Here is a 19599-nt window from a genome sequence, read left to right as displayed (position 1 = left end):
AGAAAATGCTCTGTGGCCCCAAGTATCGATCGGTGTTTGATAACCACAGATATTGGCTTAGCTCTGATTTAGAGCAGGAGTACCCAAGCTTTGTCCAACCAACGGGGCCATTGGCCTGTTCTCAGCAGCCTATGCTGCCCACTGAAATGTGTCTACAATGGAGCAGCTGGGTCTGGCCTCCCCTGGAATGAGGAGAAGCTGTCCATTGGGACGACAGCTCCCACAGGAGACACTCCACCTTCATCTGGCAGAACTCTGGACCATGCACTAGCTATTCTGCTGTTAAATCGGAAGCTCCCAATTCTCCAGCTTCAGTGTGTGGGGAGGGGCAGCTCTGTGACACTAACTATCATCCTTACGCTAGGACCGACGTTGCAGAAAACCTTGACCTGCCTGTTACTACATCCACAAAAACAAGGAGTCCAGTGGCACCTTAAAGACTAACAGATTTATTTGAGCATAAGCTTTTGTGGGTAAAAAACCCACTGCATTGCATCTGAAGAAGTCAAGTTTTTTACTCACAAAAGCTTATGCTCAAATAAATCTGTTAGTCTTTAAGGTGCCACCGGACTCCTTGTTTTTGTGGATACAGATTAACACACCTACCCCGATACGTCCACAAAGCTGCCCTCAGCCAAGGAGGGAGCGACAAATTGATCTACAATGAACTACAGGACAAGTTACAGACAGCTGAAAGGTAGGAAACACAAGAGATGGATGGGATGGACAAACGACTGCAGTGTGGAGTGAATTTGAACTTCAAGTGAACCTGAGCAGAATGACCAGGCTGACTGCGCTAGCTTCCGTGATATGTTCATTGGTTGATGTCAGCACCATCAATCTAGCCTCTGTAAAGCTTGGCAGTAAAGGCTGGCTTTGCTTTCCTGCAGCAGAAAATAAGAACTAAAAGCCACTTTGGAACCCTAAAGGGAAGGAGCACCTTCTGGGAGTCACCCAGGCCTATACCAGCTGATGCCAAATATTACAGGCCTTAAATCTTGTGCTCAGACCTGACCCTTTTATAACCATATACGCCCATCTTCCAACAACAGAGCTGGTCTCTAAGAGGCAGTTAGTAAAAGAGAGACTGGTCTGGAGAGTCAAAGCAGAGAACTGGAATCAGGTTCTACCCAGAATGCTATGGTGTTTTGCACTTCTTTCCCCCCAGAAACATGGTACAGTGCTTTGAAACCAGAAATGGATCATTGGACAAGAAATATTTTACATATGTACAAATACGAAATACACAAACCAACAGTACAAAACCTACTATTAGTCAACATTCTGTTAGACTAGAGAATTCAGGAAAGTCAAAAGCAGTGCAAAGCGGGTCCGAATAACCCAAACCCAGAGCTACAATACCAGTATTTGTTACTATGGCAATTGCATTTTAATAAGGTTAGACAACCTGTCTTTTACAATACAAAAAGTTGCACACTTTAACACTTACTTTTAAAAAATGCCATTTCGCTGCTGTAACGTAGTTTTGTTCCACAGCAGACTTGAAAAGCAGCACAGAGCTCAGATGAATGTGTCTAAAGAACTTATTACAGCAACAGACTTCACCAAGACATGCATTTGACTCAGGAGTGAGCCAGGGACACCACTTGTAAGCATGCTGAGGTCAGGGTTTAATGCATCAAACACTTGCCCAGTGGAACTATCTCAGCCTTGTCCGACATGGTCAGGCTTTAGCATTTCCCACCCCGAGTGCAGCAGTGTGCAGGGACGGGGCGCACAAATCTCCTTCCTTTTAGCAGCCAGCAGGGGCAAATGTTTGAAAACTGCCAAAGTAACTGGCAGGTTCCAATGCCCACTTTATGGGCAGGTGCCATGGCAAAGCTTTCGGGTGGCTGGGAGAAGTCAGGATGGCATTGCAGAGGTCTGGCTGGCTTGCTCTCCATAGGCCAGAGAGAGCTACGCAACATTTGCCACGATCCTCTACTTCCAGGCAATGGACACGCAGCCTCTTTGTGCCAGGGAGAGGTGCCACTGAGATCCCTGTGCTCTTCGAGCTACTCCACTTTGCCAGTGTCTTGGGAGAGAGCCCTACGTGGATCTGAGCGAGCGACTGACCCTGGCTACGTGAGCTGAAAGTAACAAAAACCATTAAGGTCTCAGGTGTATCCTGGCCACAAGTGAGCTGTTGGGCAGTCTGGACTTGGAGAAGCAGAGGAAGGGTTTACCATTACTCAGGGTTAGCTTAAATCAAAGGACTTGAAAGGCCCGGACCGCTGACCCTGCACAAACCAGAGAACCCTGCTGTACTGAGCAGGGCAGCTGGGGCAGTTTATCCTGCTGCACCTCAGTTCCCAGTTTAAGCTGGTGCATTTTGTGAGTTGGGGACTAACTGGCTGTATCTTTAGCCTCATTTCCCCAAACGCTCTATCCTAGCAGGGCTCATTGCTGGGAATCTCTCCAGAGTCCCGCGAGCTGGGGCTCCTGGCTTGCAGCATTTCACTCCAGATCTGTATTGCAGTGAGCACGCTGCAGCAGGTGCTATAAAGCAGGGAAAACTGAGGAAGCCATCTGTCAAGCTTTAACTAAGGGACTCCTGACCAGGAACTGCCCCAGCAGGGCTAAGGGGTGAGGGCGCCTGGCAGAAAGGGTTAACAAAGTCCAAATCTCAGAAACAACATGTACAAAATGATCGGGGAAAGCGCAGGAAGGAAGGCAAGTCGTTAGAAAAGTGTCCTGTCTGCCGAGAAGGGTTCCAGTAACACTGCTCATCAGGGCTCGCCTCCCATCAGTAGTATCTGTGCGCATGCGCCGCGTCTCCAGGGAGCCGGCCTTCCCTCGCTCCTCAGGACTGTGGCATCTGCTGACATCTAGTGGGGCTGGGGGGCAGCCGGGCAGCAGCACTTTGCTCTGTCCTGAAGCTGTAGTCATACTAGAGAGCAAAACAAAGAGAGAGAGAGACCAACACAGGAGTGACAACGCTGCGAGGGAGCAGGCTAAAGCTGCGTCACTAGCACTAGACGGGAAGAGCAGCACGTGAGCTCTCGTCTCAGACCCACCCTTCTCGCCACCCGGTGCAGGGTAAAATGGGACATGCCCTGCTCCCTGGTGTGGCACCCAGAGCCGTTTACACAGAGCGACGCATTGTACCTGGGTGAGCGATGTGCCTCTCGGCTCCGGGCACACCCCCAAGCCCCTCTGCGTTCTTGCACAGAGCTCTCCCCAGCCTGCCCGCAGCCCTGCTCCCACCAGTGCTGCCCAGTGCACTGGCCAGAGGAGGCCACTACAGGACGCTGCAAAGCAGCAGGCTCGTCCAGGGTCACACTTGCTGCCTCTTCCACTACAAACCGGCCCTTTCAGTCCGTAGCATTGCTATCTGCTGCCAGCTCAATACGCTGCACAACAGTCACGGAGAGAAAGCAGGGGTGTATCCCAAGCCCTGCTGATTCTTTCGCTTTTCCTCCAACAACTCATTTTTGTTCAAAGTGTAAAATTATAATCCAGACCTGTGCTAAGGAATAAATGGAAAAGCAATTCTCAGTTAGTGGGAACAAATGCTCTTTAGCATTTCCAAGCACTGGTCCATAGCCAAGCTCCCAGAGTGATGCTGGTGTGGCCAGTGGAACCAGCGGAACACTGGCAGTGGGAATGCAGGGAATTCCTTCCTCCAGATTAAGCAGCTCCTTGTGCTGAGATAAATCGGAACATATTATCTATCACGTCAAGCAGCTGGAGGAATATTTCTCCTCTCAGGGCGTGGGTACACAACCTTGCACCAGTTTAATTGAACTGGTGCAACCCCGTGAATAGACCCTCTTATTTCACCCCGAGTGGGGCTTATTTCAGTTTAGCTTAAAGTGGTTCCTAATCGATTTAAAATAAACAAAAATAAACCGGGTTTAAGCTGGAACAAAAGAGTGTCCATGTGGAAAATCAAACCTCACATGAAGCCAGAGCACCTCTGTGCAGCGGGGCCCTGGAGAGCTTTGCCTTTGATTTCCTTGAGAACAGGACCGACCCTGCCTGGGCGCGGCAGAACTCAGGCTACCCCGCAAAAAGCCGCTTTCTAACGTCAGCTCCCGAGGCCTTTTCTGGGCAGTGATTCGCTCTGACACCCAGCGTGACTTTCAGCAGGATTCGGCCTGGCCGGCTGGCTCATAACCAGGGCATTTGTCTCCAGAGATGCCCTGCCTGCACAGACCAAAGGACACAGCGCTTCCCTGCCAGAAATCCATCTTCCAACAGCAATAACAGCCACAGCCCAGGGCTTTTCCTGAGGATTTATGGCTGGCTGGGATCCCCCAATGAACCTCTGGCCATCAGCTCCTCCCAGCCAGCATTAATCCCCAGGAAATGCCCTGTGCCTGACCATTAGTGCTTAGAGGTTTTCACTGAGAAGAGCTGTAAGTGCATGGTAACACTGCCATCTTGTGGCAAATCGTGGCTCATACACTTCCAAGACCAATCAACTGAGCACATGCTCTCTCATCGATACTGAAATATTTTGCTCTTCTGTGGCATCTTTCAGCCCAGGATCTCCAGGTAATTACAATTAGTTAAGTGGCATAAGAATGATCACGCCAGTTGGACACATGGGAAAAATGCAGCACACAGCAATTAAGTGACTTACCCTAGTGGCAGTAAGGACTAGAACCTAGGAATCCTGACTCCCCTTCCCCTGGCCCTCGCTCTGGTCACTAGGGTCGTTCATACCCTCTTCTCCAAAGTAACCAAACAAGCAGATGCTGAAGAAGCCATTCCAGACCTCCTAGTCCAGAGCAAACGCCCCCTTTGCCCCGGACACCTAGTTACACAGCTTAAGCAGTCCCTCTACTGCGGCCAAGAAACATATTGAAGGAGGAAATACTGAATCATTTAAACTAACCCGTCACTATCACTGCTCAGTAAAATAACCTCGGCCCTGACTAGTAAGTGTGACTGTCACATGCGAAGCACACAGCTAGTTCTCCAGCATAGCAGTGAAGCCATTCGCCATGGCTAGTAACAGCCTTGGAGCACAGCGGAGGGTACTGACATGGGCGAATGGGGTCTGGCAATTAAAGTTTTCCCCACTCATTAAAGCCTTCTCCCTGCTGTGACACTGGTGGAAAGCACCACAGCCCCCACCCTGCCCCAGGAAGCGCAGGGATAATGGTCACTGAAACCACCAAACTGCAGCTGGGTTCCTCACGCCTGGTTCTGGGTTACGTTTCCGGTTGGATCGTGCCTTTCACGCCCCCAGCTCACAACAACAGCAGGGAGCCTGCATGAACGGTGGCTCCCCGTTCCCTGAGACAGCCCCTCTGAGTGACTCTGGGAGGGCTGCCCCGGCGGCACCCCTCCCGCCCCCCCGGGAAGAGAATGACCTGGTCTATGGGCTGCTGACCTCGCCGGCCCTCCCTCTGGCAAACGCAGATGTGGAACCAATGTGGGACATGCTGCCGTGGTGATGGGGTCTGGAAAACGTGATGGGCACAGCCCTTCAGGTGAATGAACCAGCCCTGTGCACGTGCCTCATGACAGGCAGGATGCGTATCTGAGGGCAGGAGACACACAGCATGGTGCAACAGAGGGGCTAAACTTGGGAAAGGCCCTAAACCTTCATACCCACAAACACCACTTCTCCCAGGCGTCCGGCTGCCAGCAGCACTCAGCCAGCAACCCACAGCACGTGGGGCGAGCCGAATGATTTAGGCCCTCTTTGTCACACACAGTCAGCCAGTTTATGCTCACATGGGAATTTCCCCTCAGCCCAGGCATTTGCCAGGCACTGTCTGCAGCTCGTTCTTAGTGCGTGGCTCCTCCCCAGGACAGGACAGAGCTCACACTGGGCTACTGTCCCCCAATGGGATTAGCATCCATCTAAAAGCCAGCTTTCCAGTCTGAACCCCACACAGGGACCGTCTCTTACTATGCGTCTGTACAGCGCCGAGCACAGCTAGGCCCTGGGCATGCAGGTCCTATCATGAGAAAACCCAACCAGTCAGTGTAGGGCTGTTTCCACAGGCACTTGAGCCAATCGACTCCTTCACTGGGACATCTGGAGGAAGCCAGCACCAAAGGGCCAAACTCATATGAAGCAAATTGAAATGTGCGTGGAAGCAGCTCTGCTTGGAAGTTGTGTGGCGATAGCTGCCCAGTTCTAACTACAGCCCTACATCGCTGTGGTGTCTGTGCACTGGAGCCACTCGCATTTACACACCCAAGGGGTCGTTTGTGAACGTGGAGGCGGCAGGACGGCTCCATTCAGAAAAGCACCTAAGCACAGGTTTTGCTCTCGACCGTGCTCGCTGGTTCTTCCTGACTGGGCTCTGTGTGAAGGAGGGCTCGGTTTGTCTATTCCACGGTCTCAGAGCTCAGCCGTGCTGCTTATCGCTGCGTTGGTGGGGGGTTCCCGGGTTCGTACAGCTGGGCATGCACAGCACTGGGGGACTGGCCCAGCTCTACTGACCCCTCTGCATCAATCCCCCGGGATGACTCCACGCCCTTCCTCTTGACCCTCACTCACGGGTCATAAAGGCAGATATGTAGCCTGCTCCTCTCGGCAGAGACCCCATTGAAGAGGAGTGCTCAGAACTGGGGCAACAGGCTACAAGTACCCCCCTCTCCAAGCTGCTGGGTGGGGGACCCCTCCGGGAGACCCTGGGAGGCTGTTAAGGGGGCGAAGGGGCTGGGAGGATCCATAGGTACCCAGACTCATTTCTAGCTATACTTGTTGGAGAGGCAGGAGTTCCTAGCCTGGGGCAAGGGACGGAGCAGGTGGGGCTATGGCTCCTTCCATCCAGAGCTACCAGCAAATGCAGAGGGCCTGGTGCTAAAAGGACACTGGTCATGGCCCAAAAGGCAAGGGATACTCAAATCTCCTCCCCTGCTTGTCCGTGGCCTGCCCAATCTAGAGAGGTCTCCTGTGCACCAGTATGGGCCTCGTTAACATCCCCTTGGCAACGATGCCATCACCGGCCCTGCCAATGAGCTAGCAGCTGGGCCAGCTCCTCCAGGCACAGGGAGCCGGGCCAGCCGAGGACCGACATGGCAGGAGAATGCCTGTGCACAGGAGCGCTGAAGCGCCTCGCTGGGCTCTAGGGTTAGGCCAAGCCCAGGGGCCCAGCGGGCTGGAGCCTGGGATGTATGGGCCCACACACTGGGCAGGGACCCCCCCAATCAGTGATTTCTGTTAAAACCTGAGAGTATGCAGCAGAGCTCGGGAGCACCCCGCGGCTCCACTGGCCTAGGACCGGTGCTGGAGGGGTCTGAGCGCAAACAGCCATCCCCATGCTAAACCCACCTCTGAAGGCAGAACAGAATCATAGGACTGGGAGGGACCTTGAGAGGTCGTCTAGTCCAGTCCCCTGCACTCATGGCAGGACTAAGTGTTATCTAGACCATCCCTGACAGGTGTTTGTCCAACCTGTGCTTAAAAATCTCCAATGCCGGAGATTCCACAACCTCCCTAGGGAATTTATTCCAGTGCTTAACCACCCTGACAGTTAGGAAGTTTTTCCTAATGTCCAACCTAAACCTTCCTTGCTGCAATTTAAGCCCATTGCTTCTTGTCCTATCCTCAGAGGTTAAGAACAATAATTTTTCTCTCTCCTCCTTGTAACAACCTTTTGTGTACTTAAAAACTGTTATGTCCCCTCTCAGTCTTCTCTTCTCCAGACTAAACAAACCCAATTTTTTCAATCCTCCCTCATAAGACATGTTTTCTAGACCTTTAATCATTTTTGTTGCTCTTCTCTGGACTTTCTCCAATTTGTCCACGTCCTTCCTGAAATGTGATGCCCAGAACTGGACACACTACTCCAGTTGAGGCCTAATCAGCGCGGAGTAGAGCAGAAGAATTACTTCTTGTGTCTTGCTTACGACTCTCCTGCTGATAGATCCCAGAATGATGTTTGCTTTTTTTGCAACAGCGTTACACTGTTGACTTGTGATCCACTTTGACCCCCAGATCCCTTTCCGCAGTACTCCTTCCTAGGCAGTCATTTCCCATTTTGTATGTGTGCAAATGATTGATCCTTCCTAAATGGAGTACTTTGCATTTGTCCTTATTGAATTTCATCCTATTTACTTCAAACCATTTCTCCAGTTTGTCCAGATCATTTTGAATTTTAATCCTATCCTCCAAAGCACTTGCAACCCCTCTCAGCTTGGTATCATCCGCAAATTTTATAAGTGTACTCTCTATGCCATTATCTAAATCACTGACGACGATATTGAACAGAATTGGACCCAGAACTGATCCCTGTGGGACACCACTCGTTATGCCCTTCCAGTATGACTGTGAACCACTGATAACTACTCTCTGGGAATGGTTTTCCAACCAGTTATACACCCACCTAATTGTGGCTCCAGCTAGGTTGCATTTCCCTAGTTTATTTATGAGAAGGTCATACGGGACAGTATCAGAAGCCTTACTAAAGTCAAGATATACCACATCTACCGCTTCCCCCCACCCACAAGGCTTGTTACCCTGTCAAAGAAAGCTATCAGGTTGGTTTGACGCAATTTGTTCTTGACAAATCCATGCTGACTGTTACTTATCACCTTATTATCTTCTACGTGTTTGCAAATTGATTACTTAATTATTTGCTCCATTATCTTTCCAGGTACTGAAGCTGACTGGTCTGTAATTCCCCGCATTGTCCTTATTCCCCTTTTTACAGATGGGCACTATATTAGCCCTTTTCCAGTCCCCTGGAAGCTCTCCCATGACTTTTTATGGAAGGCAGACCCGGCCCCCCATTTCCTGGGTCTCCCCAAACAGGGCCGGGACAGATTTACTAATCTGTGTGCTTGCCAGGGGAGAGGCTGGATTCGCCCTGGGACATTGTGGACAGGCCATTGTTATTCTATACGCTAGAAACCCAATGTCCGGGCCCTGGCCGCTTCTCCTGACACGTCACACGCCCTGGCTGAGTGTCCGAGAGGCCAGTTAAGGGAGAACTCTGCTGATAACATCACGCTGCTTACCTCTGACAAAGGCGCTTCCATCAAGGGATCTCGTAGCACTGAACATAGGAGGGCAGTGTCATTATCCCCATTTTACAGACAGAAAACCGGGCACAGAAAGGGGACGTGACTGACCCAAGGCCATTCAGCAGGCCAGGAACAAAGCCAGGACTCGAACCCAGGTCCCTGGACTCCCAGTCCAGTGCTCTGCGCACTAGATCACCCTAAGGCCACACAAATGAAAACACATTGTTGCCACCATCACATCGAGAGGCGGATTCTGTACAGTGAGATATTTTCATCTGGACTGTCAGCTCTTCTAGGCAGGGGCTCTTCTTCTGGGTAGCAGATAAAGAAATAACAATCATTAGGCTTCAGGTAGGGATGGTCTCTTTTCTACGCTTATATGGTATCCAGCACAAGGGAGCTCCAGTGCCAACAGGAATTTTTGGGTGCCACCATATTATAAATATTTACTACTGATCAGAGAAGTGGCAAGCCAAGTTATTTTCTAGACGCAATAAAACGTTACATCACTAGATGGTGCTACAAGACTACAAATTACTTTGTGACAAAACCTGCTATTCTTTAAAGTTAACCTTTACAAAAGGCAGTTGAAAAAAAGAAAAGTGAGTACATGCGATACAGGGCTAAGGAAATTTGCTGTCTAGGCAACTGAGAAATGGGTATTTAGATGCCAAAAACATAAGGAACTCCTGCCTTATTCACCTTATAAAGAAAGTGATCTATGGCACACAGCTCCCACGTTCAAATGGAATCTGTGCAAGGGAGGATGTGTCAAGAAGTCGTCTTCTCCACGAAAGCTTTTTAATTGGCAAACATGTCTTCATTAATTTTACCTCAATGTCGTGATGTCACAGCCAGCACTATCAGCCCCAAGCTAAATAAGCAATAAGCCTCATTTTTCAACACACAAACACATAAAGATGTCAGCTCAAACTGTTTACTAATTAACACTTAAAAAGACACAAATTAGATATGCGTGGCTAAGAGCAATTATAATCAAGACGAATTTCTCTAGTCATTTGGGAACAGAAAAAAATGCCTAATTGCTGGAACCAATGTTTTAAAAACTGAAATCATGCCAGTTAGCAAATATGTTCATTTAAAGAACATTTCATGTGACTACACTCTGGAGAATTGACTACAAACAGGAGAACAAGGAAAAATATTTCTGTATAAAATTAAGATTTTAAACTCTTGTAGATTTACAACTTCTTCATTAAAATGTTTGCAAAGAGCAGCCTATGAAAACCTGTAGCAATTAAGTGGTTAAATGAACTGCCTTCCTTGTCAATTTGAAGAGAATGATTAATATTAGATGTTCACTTTGCTAATTAGACTCTCACTAGACTTTTAGCTAAACGCCAAGTTAAAACTGAGTGGTGCATTTTGTCGAATGCTTGCGCTGAAAAGAGCTGGGAGGCCAATGGTCATGCTTTATTGTTAACTATGTTACAGCATGGAGGTTTAAGGCAATATTGAGCTGTCTGATAAATTACTCTCGACAGTCTGTGGAGTTCTGGGCATGAATGGGGCTGAGAGCCCTCCTCACTGGCCGTATGTGTCACTCTCACCTGTACAGAAGATAGTTTAATTTGTTCTGGGGATTCGTTACCAATGCATTATGACACAGGTCTCGCTATGCAGGGGCACACGCAGTGCATGACAAACAAGCACAAAATCCCTTCCTGGAGCTGAAGGCAGGAACAGCAGACTTTTTTCTGGATGTATAAATGCCCCCCCGCTCCCCCAAGAAGTGAACTGTGCTCTAGTGACTAGGACACTCTCCTGGGTGTCAGGAGATTTGGATCCATTCCTGGCTTTGCCGCTGACCTTGGACAAGTTGCTTCTTCTTTCTTTGCCAGGCGACCCTCCCACCCTTTGGTTTGTCTTCTCTATTTAGAGTGTAAACGCCTTGTGGCAGGGACTGTCTCCACAATGCCCAGCACGGGAGTCTCTAGGTGCTCCTGCAACTACAACATTTCCCCCAAAGAGCAGAAAGCTTGATTTGTTCATGTAAAGGAGAAGGCTGTTCTCACAGCCTGGGGAATGGCTGGTACAGTTGGCATATTCCACTATATAAAATGAATAATCATTCCTGGAATTCTTTGGGAATATTTCTGTGTGGCATGCAGCTCCAGGGAAAATGCTCTTACTGCGGTTGGAAATCCAGCAGGTTTGCTGTAATGGAGCTATTGCTTGCAAGGGAAATAAAGCTACACAGAAATTCACAATATTTATATGCACATCTCTTTGTATGCAGACAAGATGCTTCATCAAGGAATATGGGCTGCATAATTAAACTTTTCATTACTCTGAAACACATGCGGCCTGTGATGGGAGAAGGGGGTGTTGGGATGGAGGGCTCCCTTTCATTGCAGCACAAAATGAGTGTGACACTCACGCTCCCTCACATAACCTGGCGAGGGGGCGGGGGGGTAGGCACGCTGAAAAGGCTTTTTAATCCATGACTCTTTGGAACAGTGCTTCCATGTCTGGAGGGCTCTCCCCCATCCAAGAACTTGCACATGGTGCTGGGCTTCAAACCTTGACGTTGAAATCTAACATCTTCTTAATCTGCCACTCTAGCAAGATGGACAAAACCTACCAACTAAAACACTGTTGCTGCTGATCTTAGCAACAGATGCTAACAGTTCAGGCCCACATTGGGTGGAGCAGCAGCACCTGGCACTAGTCAGGCTTTGCATGGACCAAGCTGTCCTTCCTTAAGTGGTCTTTGTGATACACAATTAGATGCTGTTCTGCTTTTCACCCAGAGTAAAGTTCATCTCTGTGCACCAGGCCCTGCGCACCAGTAATATCCCATGTATGCCCTCAAACAGGGAAACTACTCTATACCCTCACTCTGCCATTTCTCAGTAAGAAAGGGAAAATAAACGTATTAACCTATTATGTTATATGCTATCTGCATGCAAGTGCCCCAGAGGAGCAGGTGACTGAGATGGTACAGAACAGCAAGGCTCTAGGATTTGAGCTGGCTTGTCACTGATACACATTTCCATGGGGGAGATGATGCATGGGATACTCTGAGATATTCCACAACCAGATCGCCTGGCTCTAAACCCTGCTATGTGTCAGGGCAAGGAATTATTCACAATCTGGATACAATGTTCACACCTTAAACCTGAATAAATTGTTCCTGAAGATTTGTTAGCTTATAAATAGAGTCTTCCTTATTATGGAAATAAACATGAGAATTCCTAACTTCCCATAAAAATACTTGAGTAATAAACCACTGTGTTTTGTTGTAAAGTCACCTATAATCTGCATGTGACACTCCTTCCATTTTTATGACATACTGCAAATCAAAGACAAAAGGAGTAGTCAGCTGTGTTTCTGCGTTGGCTATGACAGGTTCAGAAATTTTGCTGTGCCACATTGATTCACTTTGCCTTCAGTACAGGAACTTGTTAGCTGATAACACAAAAAGGGAATCCCAAAGGAACATGGTTCCACCAGCTCCGTCTTTAAGACAAATATTCCTCTCAAAGGGAAGCTGCCTCTGAATATCTGACTGCTTACCATCCTGCGGTACAGCGCATGCACATACTAAAACACTGCCTTAGGAAAACAGCAATGACGCAAAGCTGGAAGTGGACAATACTCTGGTTTGATCCCCTCTCTCTTCTGGAGGGTTCACATTCCCTAAAATCTCAGCCTATTTGTTCCTGGTGACAAGTTACGTTCACCATCAAACTGAAAAATTATGAAGCAGTTTACCTGGCCCTGCTTAACTGAGTTCAATTGCTTCCTGAAATGGAAGAGGCAACCTCACACAAACAGTGCCCTGTTTGGGGAAACATGTAGTTTGTTAATAAGCGAGAAAGAAAGGTTAAACAAAAGAGACATCTGGAATTAAATGGCGGGTGCAGATTTTGCTGTTAGATTCAACGCTTAAAGCTTTTTCTGGCGCAAATCAAAAAAGGCATTTGTAATTTTGAGCTTACTGTTTGGCTTAACTTAATGTTGACTTTATCCACCAGCAGTGACCTAGCAAAGCAAGCTAAACTCTTTCCATAAGGGAGGGAACCTTACAGCTATGTGAGCACAGATTTGGCTGTGCCTGTGCTCAGAGTCCCACAGGGCCACTTACCTCCTTTTCGATTTCTGCCAGGGATTTGATTGTGATGCCCAAGAGATCAACTTGCTGCATCTAAAAAATAACCCCAAAGACCCCAGAAACATGCTATTTAGTTTTTAGAATAATTCAAAAGATACATTCTCTTTCACTGAGAGTCAGAGGCACCAGCTATAAAAATGCGTGTAACCCCTTTCCCCAGTACACCACACCGACACAGAGGCAGGCGGACCATGGGCAGTGATTGCAATGCTTGCTTATAACTAACCAGGATTATTTGCCATTCTTGACAGGGTCATTTTAAACTGGTAAATCCTTCGCTGTCTTCCTGACACAGAACAACTGCTATTGTACCACAGTGTGTACCACACCCTGGATTTTAGATGGCAATGGGGCCATAAGCAGGACAGGCATTAGCTGTGAAAAAGCCTGACCACACTGACCATCTGGTGGCAATGGTGTCACAGGAATCTTAAGGAAGGATTAGCATGGCCTAATGGCTCTCTGCATTTCTCCTAGCAGCAGGGGGATTCCAATTCTCTGGGAACGTGAGTGGAAGGGATGAACAACGCACAAACGGTCCTTTTCAGACAGCAATGGCTGCAAAACCATCACATTTTATCTGGAGTTTCTATAATCACAAAACAAAACAAAAAAGATGTAACACCAGACGCAGGACGTGAAGAACAAGACACAGAAGACAGTTCCGTGTTTTCAGTAATAGTTTCTTGTACATTGATTTTTAAAGAGACACTGTTTGAGGTAGTGGCTAGATTAGAGGAATGGTAATGGGATATGGAGCTTTTCAGCTCTAGATTACAGTCTTAAATTAGTACCAGGCAAGCAGTACTCCAAAGTCTTTAAATGGCACTTATTTGGGATTCTCTATGAAATCCATTCCTATGGACAGGTGTTCACAAAACACACCACCACATTAGGAACTGACCAGCATCCCCTGCTGACCATCGCAGCAGATACACCCTGAGCTGAACAGGACACGAGTCCTCTCCCTTCAGAAACAGACACAGATCTGAGTTTAGAAACCTTCGTGCAGGGTAGCGTGAGAAGCTTACACTGTCACTGCCTGTGCCGAATCAGCAGGGCTGTCAATGCAGACCCTAAATTCATCACCAGCATTGCATTCAGTTCAGAATTCAGTTGACGGTATTCTGTACATGGAAACACAATCTCGCTTTGCTGCTGCACTTGATACACTTTGGCATATATAATCTCTCAAACCAGAGGGAAACATGAATACTAAAAACATTTTTCTAGCCACGTTTCTATTGCCTGGACCCCAGCGGAGGTCCAGCTGTTGTATCATTAGGACATGACAACCTCTCTAAACTTTCTAGACTGGAATTGGTAAACAGGACAGCACAGTCTCTCCCCCCAGAAACTGGAATCCTGCCAGCGTCGCCATGGCAACCAAGCTACCTTGGGTCAGCTAAAGTTACTTGCACTCCACGTGCAAAATCACGAGCATTTTTCAAGATTAAGCAGCTTCCAGAAAGATGTAAGTGATGCATATTGTGTTTCATTAGAATGGAGGCACCGCCCAGGACTCTCAGCTGTAAGTGCAGTCCCAGAGCACTATTTCGATGGCACGTCAGGTACTGGGAAAGCCGGGCTGCCAGTTCTAACGAAGATGTGGGTGCAGACTGGGAACGATTTTACTTTGGCTCAGCAGCAAGAGGCCAGACCCACAATGGAATGTCCAGGGCTCCCACCAAAGAACTGAAAAACCCTCATTTTTAAACACAAATTACAGTAATGTGCTGGTTCGATCAAGGGCCATGGCAGCCCTGCCATCTTTGCTACTGGGGAGGGCTTGAAGGTGCCTTACCAGCCTTATACTACACTGGGCAAGGTCTCACCGCAGCTTGGCACCGCTCTCTGCGGCGTTGTGAAGAGCAGGGATGAAAAGAACCCTGCAATATCTCTAACTCTCAGTAAGTGTCTGCAGTAGTCACAGTGTCATTAGCATTGTACTCAATTTCTGGGATCTGAAAGAACAGGGCCACCTCTATGCAGGGAAGGGACAAATGATTTAACTTAGACTTGGAAAACCAGGTATTCGCTTTTTTTTTTTAAAACATATACAGACAGTCTCAATGCAGCCAGGAATTTACTCATGATCACCTCTATCTTGGCAGTGATCGAGGGTTCAGCTAATAGAGGAATTTACTTTTAGAAATGATCTGGTGAAACAATCTAAACAGCCACCCACACGTCAAACGAAAGTGTTCTCAGGTGCATCTACAGTCACTATGGTGAAATTCAGCCTCGTGCAGGTGGCCAGCACCAGGACTATGCACCAATTATGTTCCACAAGCTTAACTGGTGCTTATGCCTTGTGAGTGCCCTCCACATGAGGGTGAGCTTTACCCTAGAGAACCATGACAGTAACTTACCCCTTCAGGAGCGCAGGCAAACTTATCTGAGATCATAAAAGGCACTCCATCCATGGCTGAAAAATACAGATGAACAGAGAGTTGAAATCTTACATCGATATTCTGATGTCCAATAACTTACTGCATTTCCAGAAACATACCATGTATGAATTGCATCAACATTTGGCAATAACATACCAGGGTACAAATCAATCAGGGCAGACCAGTCTGTTGACTCTCCCAATTGTACTGCCAGTTCAAAGCACGGGGGGCAGTCAGGTATATCCATGATAACATCCAATCTCATTCTGGCCATTGGCACAATTTCATACACCGTGTTCTATGAATTTGCCCCCAACTTGGTTGGACTGTATACAGAACCAGCCTCTCGAGCGGGGCAGCGTCTGGAGTCCAAAACAAATGCAGATGGCTTAAAAGGACAGACTTCCACTTGCCAATTACTGTGTAATAATCGTTTGCATATAAACTGCTACATAAAAGAAAGAGCCCTCGTGATGTAGCACTTTTTCTTAGTGAGAGAAAAATCAAATGTTTGGTTCAGAGGACAAGATGGTTTTTGCCCCCTAGAACACAAGGTGCTAAGCATCCCACTGGCAGACTTACAGGGGGAGGTTTGGAAAAGAGACTTAGAAACTTGTCTGCAATCCTTTAAAAAAAAATCCTGACACTAGAGATGAAATGGAGTCTCCCAGACCGTCAGGAGAAATGACCTTCCCTTGCCAGTCTACTCCAGAAATAACCACATGCAAATACAATACACTAAACACACAGTCCACTGGAAGCGGATGCCAATGAAATCAGAGTATCCGAGACCCCTGGAGTGGGGCAGCCTTGAGTCACGCTGCCCTGGCTCTCTTGGTTTGCAGCACAACCTTAGGAACAGGGAGTGGTTTTTGCATATGCTTTGGGTCGTCTTCTCTTTTAAACCAGGATAAGGATCTTTGTTGTATTGTCACTGCCTTTGCAGCCCTCAAAGCAAGCTCTGAAAGGCCCCGTAGCCCAGTGGAGCTAGCTCATCTCTCAGCAATTCCCATAAGATTCTGGAAAAGGCACGTTTCCAAGCCAGCACACTGAGTCTCCAACAGGCTTCACAATTTATCCGTGCCGGTTACTTGCTTCAGTCCTTTCAGCCTCTTTCCATTTCAGCTCTGAGAAAAAGACGAAATGACCATGTCCCCAAAACAAGTTCAATGCTCGCAGTGGCCTCTACCTTAACCCCAAACAGGTTTTCTTCCGAAAAGCATCAGAGCCAAGGCAGTGTCTCTTGAGCTCTGATTTGAAATGGCCAGGATTCTTGCAACTCTTTGGTTTGTGTGCCTAACGTCAGCCAACATGGACGAGTTCAGGTGTTGGCTGTAGGAAGATTTTCATACATTTAACATGCACTTTATATCATTTTTTTTGACAAACCAACTCAGATGGAGGCATGGTGCTGCGTGGCAGCAACACACAACCACCGTGTTACAACAAACAAAATATACTGATGAGAAACGGTGCCACAGAGCCAAGCAAGTTCTCAAACCTGGGAGACTAGCAGCACTTCTTACGCTGGCAGAGAGATGCTTTGGTCAGCCAGACAATGGATTTTGTTAAAGAAATTAAAGAAATAACCCAACACTCGTCTGTTTGTTCCTCTAACACAGCAAAACAGCCACAGAAATGCATCACTAGGCTCCCTCAGTCTTTGAGACTGTAGTTAAAAAAATGCTGATACACAGTACAGAGAAACCCAGCAGATGAAAGTAAGGATGTGCCAAAGGCTCAGTAGCGCAATTAGCATTCTCCTAAACAAACGAGCTTCAACAGAGCTGTAATTAAGCAGGCCTGTAATTAAGTATATGCCCTTTATCATAACGATCATGCTTAAAAATGGCATGATGCATGGAAGTATGTTATTAATGCTGTAATCCCCAAGTGAAAGCAGCACACATAGGAATCAGCGTGTCAGGCCCGTCACTAGGCTGTTTGTAAAATACATTAAAGGGAAAAATCAGAAAACAATGAGCTCATTCAGCTGTTCTTTTTAGAGGCAAGCACTAGAAGTCGAGGATTTGAAATACTTACTGATTCAGGAGAGTTTAAACAAACAACGCACTAAGCTGTCATTGTCTGTCCCTCCACCAGACCTGTACTGGGGGCAGGGAAGGGGGAGAAAGTAAAGTGTTTTTTTCCTACCAGCCCCCTACCTGTGTTTGACACAAGGATCAGCTGTTTGGAGAGTGTGGGGCCAGTCCGCAGAATGCACATTGTTTGGAACAGAACTGGAGCCCAGCTGGAAGCAGGCTGCTCTCCAACCAATCTCTGTGTGGGGATCTCTCCTAACAAAACAAAGGGGTTTCAGCTGGTATCTTTACCCTGACTTCACACCTGAACTATTCTGTTCCCTGACAAAGTAAATGTGCCGATGGACATCACCACTGATCTGAAGAGTCCTGCACCTCTCCCGCACCTGTTGATTTCTGGAGGTTGAACATCAATATACAAAGCACAGGTGGGACCACAACTATTCCAACATGAGACACCATGCGAGAGAGATTTAAAATGCTGGGTTTTTTATAAGTACTTTTTCCAAGTCCAGTTTTGTGAGCGTTTCTAGCAATTTTGGGGGCAAAAGCCCAAATTTCCTTGCAGGGATCTGAATCCAGATGGCTAAAAGCATGTTTGATATTGGGATATTTGATCCCATCACAATATTGAGTCATGTTCAATTAATGCTCATATTTACATTTTGCGGGCAAGCATTTCCCCCAGCACACTCTGGACAATACTGCAGCCTAAATAATCATTAACAACAAAGCAGAAGGGACTGCAGGGAGATGAGGAGGTTGCCGGGATGTGGGGCAGAATGGAGTCACTGAATGCAAGAGTCACCCCCACTTACCGAAGCCTCCTTCCCTTTTCCCCAGATAGTAACCCTCAGCTAGCCCAGCACACCAGCCAGTCTCCTAGAACTTGGCAGCTGGAGTTAGTGGTTTCAGTCTTGTTTCCATCGAACAGGCAATCGAAAGGTGGCACACTATCACCCTGAGACCCATTGCCATGTAGGGCCAGACTCTACCCCCATCACGCCTGCTGAATAAGGCCACACTCCGCGAGTAGCTACACGGACGTTCGTGGCACTGCTTTGCACAATTAGATATTAGTGCAAGTGTGGGTGGCAGAGTCCAGCCCTCAAGTGTTTTTTTTCAAATCACCATTAGCACTAAAGTGAAGTTTCTGGTAACTCACAAGGGAGGATGAGGGTTAGAATATCAGGGTTGGAAGAGACCTCAGGAGGTCATCTACTTTAATCAATGCGGATGTTAATTCCATATGAGGATGTCTTTGCTACACGACGAGTGAGCAGAACAAAGACAAAGAAACACAATGACCAGAGCTGCAGCTACTATCTGCTTGGGAGGTGCTGCGTGTCGGTACCTGGCCATGGGTGCGATTCACTCAAAGTGTAGCAGGAGACGATGCTGAACTGCGATTTACTAGCAGCCAGTTCATTTCATAATGAAGTTAAATGAAATCGGAAGGCAGAACTTTTAATTCTATGTCCCCTGCTCCAACACTGCACTGAAAATAATCAAAATCCACAATCTTTGATTCTCTTTTCCTGGTGCTTTTCTAGAGCGCTTGGCAGTCTGTGATGGGAACAGTGCCGAGCTAAGGGTCTGTATTCCGATGGCCACTTTCAAAAGTTGTTAGCAACTCCCGGGCCAAGCCCTGCAATGTTTGCTTTCGTTCTGCCAGAGGTTGCTCAAATGTTCCTTATAGACAAACTGTGCTACAATCGACCGTACCCAGCAACACCGTGAACGGAGAAAACATAGTGATGCTGGAGGATGGGCAAAGAAATTCTTTTTCCAAAGCTAAAAGCTAGTGATTCACCATAAAAAGGGGACCCCAGGCTGGATGGTGTAAGCATTACTCACAATGGGAGGGTTCATGATCTAACTCCCAAGTATTTATAGCCTTTATAAGAGTTACAGTTTAAAAACAAAGGAAACACCATGACCCTGCACATTGGCTAATGGCATTTAAATCACTCTAACAGGCAAAGCTTTTCAGAGACCTTGTTGCTCCTACATATTTTTCAGGGCTGCGTTAAGCTGGGAATGGAACAGCTAAAAAGTCAAGTAATTAGAAAAATGAAGGTTCCCACTG

General features: G+C 47.5%; 1 protein-coding gene across 5 annotated transcripts in view; it reads right to left on the bottom strand.

Moving 5' to 3' along the window:
• Window positions 1-554: 554 nt before the first annotated feature.
• Window positions 555-19599, bottom strand: part of MVB12B (multivesicular body subunit 12B) — a 104807-nt gene continuing 85762 nt past the window's right edge. For 4 of the 5 annotated variants that reach the window (XM_026657283.2, XM_026657282.2, XM_026657286.2 and 1 more), the window contains exons 8-10: window positions 15448-15503; window positions 13049-13108; window positions 555-2890 (exon numbers count right to left, since the gene is read on the bottom strand). In XM_026657283.2, the coding sequence (XP_026513068.1) occupies window positions 2804-2890; window positions 13049-13108; window positions 15448-15503 (203 nt within the window). In that variant the 3' untranslated portion in view covers window positions 555-2803. The remainder of the gene's footprint in view (window positions 2891-13048; window positions 13109-15447; window positions 15504-19599) is intronic. The other variant, XM_026657284.2, reaches the window with a different exon arrangement.

Source organism: Terrapene carolina, unplaced genomic scaffold (assembly GCF_002925995.2).
Source record: "Terrapene carolina triunguis isolate 2854851 unplaced genomic scaffold, T_m_triunguis-2.0 Scaffold238, whole genome shotgun sequence".
NCBI lineage: Eukaryota > Metazoa > Chordata > Testudines > Emydidae > Terrapene > Terrapene triunguis.
Note: the sequence above shows the minus strand (reverse complement) of the source record. Positions and strands in the feature narration are given on the sequence as shown.